Source organism: Nannospalax galili, unplaced genomic scaffold, assembly GCF_000622305.1.
Source record: "Nannospalax galili isolate Female #2095 unplaced genomic scaffold, S.galili_v1.0 scaffold1230, whole genome shotgun sequence".
Classification (NCBI taxonomy): Eukaryota; Metazoa; Chordata; class Mammalia; order Rodentia; family Spalacidae; genus Nannospalax; species Nannospalax galili.
The window spans coordinates 1,298,903-1,308,424 of NW_008329135.1; the positions used below are offsets into that span (position 1 = coordinate 1,298,903).

Consider the following 9,522-nt stretch of genomic DNA (forward strand, 5'->3'; position numbering starts at 1 on the left):
CCCATCCATCTCTGAACCAAGCCCTTGGTTGATCTCTGAGCATCTTCAAGGACACCCATCACAGATGTTCTCACTGGGAGGCCTAGAGCTTATTAAAGAGCCCAGAGACTTAGCACATGGCATTCACTGTGTTTTAAATAGCTCCCCTCGTCCCTCTACTGAAGCCCACTCACTGCATGAGCCACTCACCGAAGCCGAGATTCTTCAAACTGCCAAAACCTTGCAACGGCTATGAGGTGAGAGAGAAAAGCCTCCCTCCCCTCTATGTATAAATCTCTTGGAAGGATAGAGAGGAGATAAAACACATTGAATATCAATGTCCTACGGAGCTTTTCATTAAAATAGTTCCCATTTTCATTCTTAGGCCTCTCGGTTCTTAATTCCCAGACATAGGGGAGGCAGGTCAGGGACCCTGCTCAAAGGTTCCAGCTCCATCCTTCAAATACCAAGGCAAGCTTGCCTATTTGACACTTCACAGAGTGCATCCCAGCAAGTCTGGCCAACACTCTCCCTGAATTCCTCTGTCATACAGAAATCCCACGGTACACTTGGATCAGGGGCAGGTGGCTCAGGGCATTTCTGTGACAACTTTGAGAAACAGAGCTGCGATTCGAGTCCCCAAACCATTGCTTTTCACACTCGCTTATCTCCAGCATCTTATTAAAGACCATCATCGGTAAAAGATCCATTATGAACACAGAATTTCTATCCTATAATAGAATCACATCATTGCAGTCAATGTATTCTACAATATTCTTGCATTAGCTATTGTCCTGAAAAAATATAAAGGGAAAGTTAGACAGAACAGAGCAGGAATGTTATATGCTCTGCATTCCTTAAGAGCTCTTGCAGAACTTACAACAGCATGCACAAGACATGTGCAAGCCCAAGTCAGACAAAAGCTCAGTGTGGATGTGTGTGTGAAGGGAGGTGGGTGTGAATCCCAGCCCTAGCTGAGGGTCTGATGACAACTGATAGCTACTGAAGAAGGAGAGACAGTTCTGTTTAAGGGTGTGATGCCTGGTAGGTTGACCAGATTCCAAACAATGGACCCATGCCCAAGAGCACTTGGGGAGCACAGATTAGACTTTGTGGCCCTTAAAAAAATACGAAAAATATGACATGAAGACAGGGGAGGGGGTAATAAGGGGTTGGGGGAAATGAGGGAGGAGGTCTAAATATGATCAAAATACATTGTATGAAATTCTCAAATGATCTATAAAAATATATTTTTAAAAAATCTCTTTAGGCTTGGAGAGATGGTTCCATAGTTAAGAGCTCTGGCCGCTCTTGGAGAGGACCTGGGTTCAGTTCCCAGTGCCCACATGGTAGCCAACAACCATCCATAACTCCAGTTCCAGCAGGTGCACTTACACATATGCAGGCAATACACTCACACACATAAAATAAAAATAATAAATAAAATATTTAAAAACAAACACTGAAAAATCTCTTAGAGCTGGAGTGATGTCTTGGTGGCTAAGAGCGCTAGCTGCCTTTCCAAAGGGGTCAGTTCCCAGAGCCATCAAGGCATGCCTGCACACACACAGTGCACATATGTACACTCAGGCACACCTACACACACTGTTCTAGTTACTCTCTATTGCTGTGATAAATATACTGAACAAAACCAACTTGGGAAGGGAAGGTTTTATTTGGCTTACAGCACAGTCCATCATCAAGGGAAGCCAAGGCGGGAAGTCAGGGCAGGAACCTGGAGCATAGACCATGGAGGAACACTGCCTACTGGCTTGTTTCTCCAGCCTGTACTCAGCCTGCTTTCTTATACAACCCAGACAGGACCACCAGCCCAGGGGTGGCACCGCCCACAGTGGGCTGGGCCTTCCCACACCAATCAGGAAAATGCCTCACACACACGCCCAAAGGCCAGTCCGATAGAGGAAATTCCCCACTAGAGGTTCCCTCTTCCCAAGTGTGTTAGGTGACAGCTAAAGCTTTCCAGCACGTACACACATGTATATAAACTAAACTAAACAAATAAATCTTTTGAAATAATATTTCTTGCAGGGCATGTGTGTGTGTGTGTGTGTGTGTGTGTGTGTGTGCAAGTCTACATAAGTGCAGGTTGCATGCACATCTGTGTGCATGTATATGTATGGAGGCTAGAGGTCCACTCACTGCTCAGGTGCTATCCAACACCTTTTGTAATTAATCAATTTTAATTTTTTATATGTATGAATGTTTTACCTCATGTATGCAGTTGTACCATATGTGTGTAATGCCGGCAGAAGCCAGAAGAGGATGTTGGATCCCTGGAACTTGAGTTACAGATGGTTGAGAGCTTCATCTGGGTGCTGAGTACTGAACCTGGGTTCTCTACAAGAGCAATCAGGGCTCTTAACTGTTGATCATATCTCCAGCCTTCCTCATTTTTATAAAGACAGTCTCTCACTGGTCTGGAACTCCCCAACTAGTCTAGGCTAGCTGAGCAGCAAAGATGAGGCCATCTCCACCTCCCCAGGGCTGAGTATAAACTGAGATTATAAGCACTTCCATACTTGTTTTTGTTTAAGTGGGTTCTGGGGGTGTAGCTGAGGTCCTTGTGTCTTACTGGCCAAGCTATCTCCCTAGACCCAACCCTTTTGATGTTCAAAGTTGATGAACTTGTACAGCTAAGCATTACGTTTCAGATAATGATGGGCCACATAAAAGACAGTGGTTCCCCGAAGATTCTATCATGTGTGACAATGTAGACATCTTCATCTGATGTTCATACAAGGGCAAAAGTCACCCAGTGACACTCTTCTCAAAGGCATCCCTTCATTTGGTGACACAGACCTACATTTGGAAATGAAGATACACAAGACCAGAGGTCACACAAGTTATTTGCAGCCTCAGAACTGGCTGGTCCTTAATCCCAAGTTCGTGCCTCCATAGAATACTGTCTTGGGACTGGGGAGATGGCTCAGCAGTTAAGAGCACTGGTTGCTCTTGCAGAGGACTTAGGTTCAATTCCCAACACCCACATGGTGGCTAATAACTGTCTGTAACTCCAGTGCCAGAGTATCCCACGCCCTCTTCTGACCTCCGTGGACACTGCATGACAGGAGTACACTTTAGGATTCTTTGCCAGATCCTTGTGTCAAATAATGTACAGTGAACGCTTGTATACAAGTTAATAGACACACATTCTATTAAAGGCTTGCTATTGGATGTAACAATTCCAAGGCCACAAATTTGGTATCTGTCAGAGTTACTGAAGACGTGCCTCATGTTTATGGCTAAGAAACAAATTATAAAGTTTAATTTTAAAAAGGTATTCATTCTTTATTCTGTTTTTATGAAAGCAGAATACTTATTAAATCATCTGGTGAAAAACATCTCAAAGAATACTTTCATCTGTGTTCTTCTCATCCCAATTATTACATTAAGAGTTATGCAGGACGTGGTAGCTCATGCCTTAAATCCCAGCACTCAGGAGGCAGAGGCAGGTGGATCTCTGTGAGTTCAAGGCCAGCCTGGTCCACATAGTGAGTTCCAGGACAGCTGGGGCTACAGGGAGACCCTGTCTCAAAAAGACCAAAACAAAAAAAAAAGTATTACATGCCATCTATGCTATATATTAGTTACAAGTTTAGAAAACTTCAGTAACTTTAAGAAAATAATTTTGCATTTGAATTGATGAAGAATGGCTTAAACTCTGTTAAGTGATATAAGCTTTGGAAGTTCAAATATTTGCATTTGAAGTGGAAAAATATGTGTTCCCCAATGTCACTTCCTGAGGGTTTCTGCTTACTGGGTATGTCGGAAAATCAATTTTGTCTGGAAGAGTTTTTCTATGCCTGCTGATGCAATATTCAAAAATAAGCTCCTCCTATTAGCATAGTTAGTTAATGGATATTTTAAGTGATGATTTCTTAGTGTTGAGTACGTTAAATATATACAGTAAGATCTGAAGCAGTCTTTCTTTTACCTATCCCCACCATGCAGGAACACACAATTGAAAGGGCTGGAGAGATGGTTCAGCAGTTAAGAGCACTGGTTGCTCTTGCAAAGGACCCGGGTTTTGTTCCCAGCATCCACATATCCAGAGGATACGATGCTCTTCTGGTCCCTGCAAGTATTACACACACATAGTGCACTTACATACATGCAGGCAAAACACTTATACACATAAAATAAAAATAGATCCTTTTTTTAAAAGAATACACAGTTGACAACAGAGTCAGGCTAATAAAAACTACTGATACATTTTGTTTACAATTACATTTTAGAAGGTATTTATATAATTCATCGAGTCCAAAGGTTTAGAATTTTTGCATCTTTGTGCTTTGTACCCAGAAACACTTCGAAGTTTCCCTCAGCTGTTTTCTCTGTAAGGCAAATGAGGAGATCATCTGCGGAGAGTCCGTTTGGGAAGGAGAAAGGAAGGATAACCCAGACAGTTTGAAGTGGCCACTATGGAGGGAAGAAAAAGGAGGTTACCCTGAAGTTCTAGATGAATTTCTGGGTAGCACTGGACATCCAACTTTAAAGAACATGAGTCACAGGGGGAGAATTTTGAAATGTTGAAGATACTCTTTAAAATCCTTCATTGCCCCAAGAGAACTCCAAAGCTGGAACACAGAAACGTAAAAGAACTCAAAGGTAGCTTCCTGTGTGGAACAGAAGTGAGGTTCTGTAGGAGGAAGTGGTTGGCTTAGGCAGATAACTTATTGCTTGTCTGATTAGTAAGTTATTGTTCAGGAACACGATCAGGTTGATCTTGAAATTAATTTCATTGATAACCTATTTCTTCTGTGCTATGGACATAACTGAGGGCTCTCCCTCAGAGCCACATCCTCGTTCTTTGCTGATGATGTCATGGAGTCATAAATAGATGCCTACACTGTGCAATTTCCCAGAAACCTCATCCACACTCAGGAGAAGGCTGCCCAGCTGTCTGAGGGCTTCCCTGTCAAGCTGTCTCTTCAGCTTCTGTTCTGCATGTACTGAGTGTTTTCTTCTATCTTGTAATGTGCCTGTAAATAGCTCATTTGTAGAATTGTATGAAACTCCTTTTCTGAATGTGTTCCCACATGTTTCCGTGGCAACCATGGCAGATCTCCACTCCAGGCTCCCCCCCTTTCCTGTTGGATAAGGAATATTCATCTTCATGACACTCCACTTTCAAGTCTCCCAGCTCCCACAGGTCTCCATCGTCATGACCATAACTTACTTCCTGAATATTAGAAAACATAGTTGAACAGATCCCATTATAAAATTAAATCACAAGGAAAAGGACAAAACTGTATAGAGAGCATAATTACAGGTCAGACCCTTAAAAACTAATTATGTGTAAAACACAAAAAGATCATCAAAATGTTAATGCAATTATCTCCCCATGGTGCAAATGCAGATTTTTTCTATCCTTTTGTGTTCATATTTGTATCATATGTATTTATTGAATAAGCATGTATTTTCATCATGCAATTTTAAGTAAAAGAAGTAATCATACAGTTATCTCATGTGCATAAGGAATATCACTGTGCCGCATTTAATTACTGTGAGAACATAGAAACGGTCTGTCTGTCCTTGCAGATCTTCAACACAGAAAAGTGACATCAGGTTCCTATGCTGTCCAGTAAACTCAAGGACAGTTTAGAGTTAAAGAATATATAACGATATTCCTGAAGAATAATTTGCAGTGTTATTGACTTTTCAGTGGGAAATTTTAGGGGAATCAGTAAATCCTAAGATTCTTAGGATTGAACTCCGTTCAATTAGTAAAACCTTGGCTTTTCAGGGCTGGCAGTGGAAATGAAAGATCTTGACATTCACACAGCCCCCACCCCTCAGGGTATAAGGTGTTGGCTGCATTTTATTTTTTGGTTGTTAGCCTTAGCCTTTAACGGCTGCGCTATCCCTCCATCCCAGTTAGCTGCATTTTTAAAATTAAAGTCAGTATTCAAAAGAAAGATGCATTCAAGCATATCTGATTGACGCTTTCATTTTTCTGTTCTTAGGTGGTGTATGATGAAGTCCTGGATCTCCAAGGACATGTCTTAATGCTTATTGTGAAGAGCAAAACTATATTTGTGGGAGCAATTAACATCCATCTCTGCAGTGTTCCGCTCAATGAAGAAAAGTGGTACCCACTAGGAAACAGCATCGTCTGACCACTGCTATGCACTTATGCATTATTCATTAAGTACTTGGGTCTTTTTTTCTCTTCTAAGTCCCACTGTCACATAAGCAAGACATCTTTGTTGAGAAAGATCACTTAGGAATATTAACGACATGAGAAATTCAGACAGAATCAGTGTTTTGTAGTTATTTATTCTCTAGGCTGTCCTTGTTTCTTAGAACCTTTTCTCTTTAGAGTATCTGTATGAAATTCAATATGCAAAATAATGAAAGAACAAGTAATTTCAATATGCCTTTTGAATCAAACTTACATTCACATCTTGGCTTAATTGCCTGTACTTAATAAGCATACCTTCAGTGAGTTTTCCAAAGAATGGCAAACAAGGAAAGCTTGTCAATGAATTGAAAAGATAAGTCCATCTGTAACAGGTTTTCAGATTTAAACACATGCTCAATCTACTTATCTACTCATGATCATTTTTATTGAGAGATCTGGAATGCTCCAGCAAAGTACCATAATCTTTTAAATAACCAAGATTTTTTGTTATTAATTAGATTTGTTGTTTGATAATTCCATACATATGCATAATGCACTTTTGTTATTCTAACCCACCACCCTCTCTTATTTCCCTCCCTCTCCTATCAACCCTCCCTCTTTCCTACAAATCCCTTTCTCATAGTCCTGTGGGAATTTTTTTTTTAGATGGAGCTTTGTATGTAGCCCTGACTTGCCCAGAATATGCTATGTGGACCAAGCTGGTCTCAAACTAGAGTGGTCCTCCTTCCTCTGCATCTTAAGTGTGGGGATTACGACTCACTGAACCTGTTCATAAATTCTTAAATTTGATTCTTAGAAGAAGCTCCTTTGTACAGCAATTTCTAACTCTTTTGATGACAATTAACTGATTTTCATTGTCTCTTTCCCATAATGATCACATTTTAAACCTCATTATCCCCAGTCTCCAAAACCTCAAACTTTGGGGGGACCTCTGATCAAAACCTTTTTTGTCTGTTAAGTATTTCCATTATACTTGAACTCACGTTCATCATTCTCACTGTGACCTGAGTAGAAGATCCTACAGATTTATACCTGCCTAGAAGGTAAATCCAAGTCAAAATGCAACATCCTTCAAGAGAGTCAACTGGAGACTTTTTTAAAAAGTATAAAATCTGCCGTCTAAGCTGTCGTTGTTTTTGTTTCTTTAATTCTCTTCACTTGGTGTTTTGCTGTGTGTGACTAAATGAAGCCATTTAAGCTGGTTTTTTTTTTTTTTGGTCATTTACATAATCATATAACATATGAAAGTCTGTACATTAGTCATTGAAAACTGGAGTGCCTTTTAACGGCCAATGGGGTCTCCTCTGAAATGCATGAAGGTTCTAGCCCAGAAAGCCGTTGCTCTGTATAATCCTACACCTTTCGCTGTCTTCTCTACAGCCAAGGGTGATTCATTCTCTGCTGAAACCTCAGTGCAGTCTTCCCTTATCCTCACTTACAATGATGACTTCGTTTCCTAGAGTCCATCAAAGGAAACTTCCAACGTCTTCCATTGCTACTGTACCTACTGTGTGAACCACTTCCATGCTTCACCCGGACAAGAGCGGCAGGTGCTCCTCCCGAAACCAGTCACCACCTGTGCATGTCACAGTTTCATTACCCTACATCACCTTCCAAATGCTGATCTGATACTCTGTTCCTCTTCGTAGTAAAACTCATTAAAAGGGTTGCCTCTACTGTTACCAGTTTCCGGCTCTGATTTTCTCCCATACCCATCCACGCAGGAGTTTGCCCTCCCACATCAGCCGAAGACTTCCTAGAAGCTGAACCCAATGGTCAGTGCCCAGCCCAGATCCGATCTCTCCATCAACAATATTGGCGCAGTCAGTAACTCTGTCTTCCTCACACTCACCCCAGTAGCTTCCAGCGTGGCCCACCCTGTGTGTTTTCCTTTCATAATTGTGGTCTCTCTAGGGTTTTCATTACACAGATCCCCATTCTCCCACCCCCACAATGCTGCAGTGGCCTGGGCTCACTTCTACACCGTTCCTTCACCAAGTTTCACCCCCCACCTTGATGGTCTCATCCATTCCCAAAGCTTTAAATGTCATCTGAATACCAGTAGTTCCCAATTTCAGCACTCCAGCCCAGGACCACTCCCAAACTCTAGCAGTGACTGTCCAGTTCTCTGTCAACATCCTCCTCTAATAATCCCCACAATGCTGCAGTGGCCTGGGTTCACTTCTACACCGTTCCTTCACCAAGTTTCACTCCCCACCTTGATGGTCTCGTCCATTCCCAAAGCTTTAAATGTCATCTGAATACCAATAGTTCCCAATTTCAGCACTCCAGCCCAGGACCACTACCAAACTCTAGCAGTGACTGTCCAGTTCTCTGTCAACATCCTCCTCTAATAAATATCTCAAATCCAGCGTCTTGAGAGCAGTATTCCTGATATTTCCCCCAAACATGTTTTATTCACAGCCATTTCCTTCTTAGCTAATAATAAACCACCCTTCAGTTGTTAAGGGCAAAAAAAAACCTTATCTCTGGCTTTGCTTCCATACAGGCACACATACACGTATGCATGTGTATTCTAACCAATTAGGAATTCCCATTGGCTCTGCCTTCAAAATATGCCCCAAATCCAATGACTTCCACTGTCCACCAGCTTCTTCTCTGCTCCAAGCTACTGCTCTGATCGTTACCCTAGATTGCGGCAGTGTCTTCTAATCACCATCCTGACATCTGTGCCCACCGTCTTCCCCATGTTCTTACCTCAGCATGCTGGCCACTAAGCTGTTGATGTCCTTCTTCTGTTTACAACTCCCCAGGGGCTTCAAATCTCAGAGCAAAAGCTCATGCCATTAAAATAACCTACAAGGCTCCATGTACCATGCCTTCCCAGCACTGCCCGTCTTTGCTGTCCACTCTTTTTATGCCCCCTTCTCCTCAAGCTCCTGGCCTTCTGTCCATCCTCTGAGCACCCCAGGCACACTTCATCTTCAGGATCTTTGATCCTCCAATTATTTCTCCCCAAATGTGCTTTTGTCCCTTAGGTCCACTTCTCTAATTCCCACACATCCATCAGACTGTCCTCAAATGTCTCCGTCTTTGCCAAGCCCACCTGATGATGCTGTGGTGACGTGGCTACCTGTGCAGCCCCCACACTCCCACAGCCTTTCTGCTTCTTCAGACTACCCTTTTCTTATGGGCTTACCAATTTGAACATTGTATATATTCTCTATTTTATTTTACATTTTATTTTTCTTCCCTAAGCTACATAATAAACCATATGCCAACACAGGTTTTGTTTGCTGACAATACAGCAAAGGGAGCATTTACCCTGGGGCCCTCATCATAAAGAACCCTGCCTCCTCCAGAGGTGACAGTGACCCGCACCCAGAGCCTCATTCTAGACCAGTCCTGCACCTAAA

General features: G+C 42.1%; 1 protein-coding gene across 3 annotated transcripts in view; it reads left to right on the top strand.

Moving 5' to 3' along the window:
* Nucleotides 1-7,827, top strand: part of Pik3c2g (phosphatidylinositol-4-phosphate 3-kinase catalytic subunit type 2 gamma) — a 402,869-nt gene extending 395,042 nt beyond the window's left edge. For 2 of the 3 annotated variants that reach the window (XM_029563391.1, XM_029563394.1), the window contains one exon: nucleotides 5,967-7,827. In XM_029563391.1, the coding sequence (XP_029419251.1) occupies nucleotides 5,967-6,119 (153 nt within the window). In that variant the 3' untranslated portion in view covers nucleotides 6,120-7,827. The remainder of the gene's footprint in view (nucleotides 1-5,966) is intronic. The other variant, XM_029563392.1, reaches the window with a different exon arrangement.
* The last annotated feature ends 1,695 nt before the right edge of the window (nucleotides 7,828-9,522 follow it).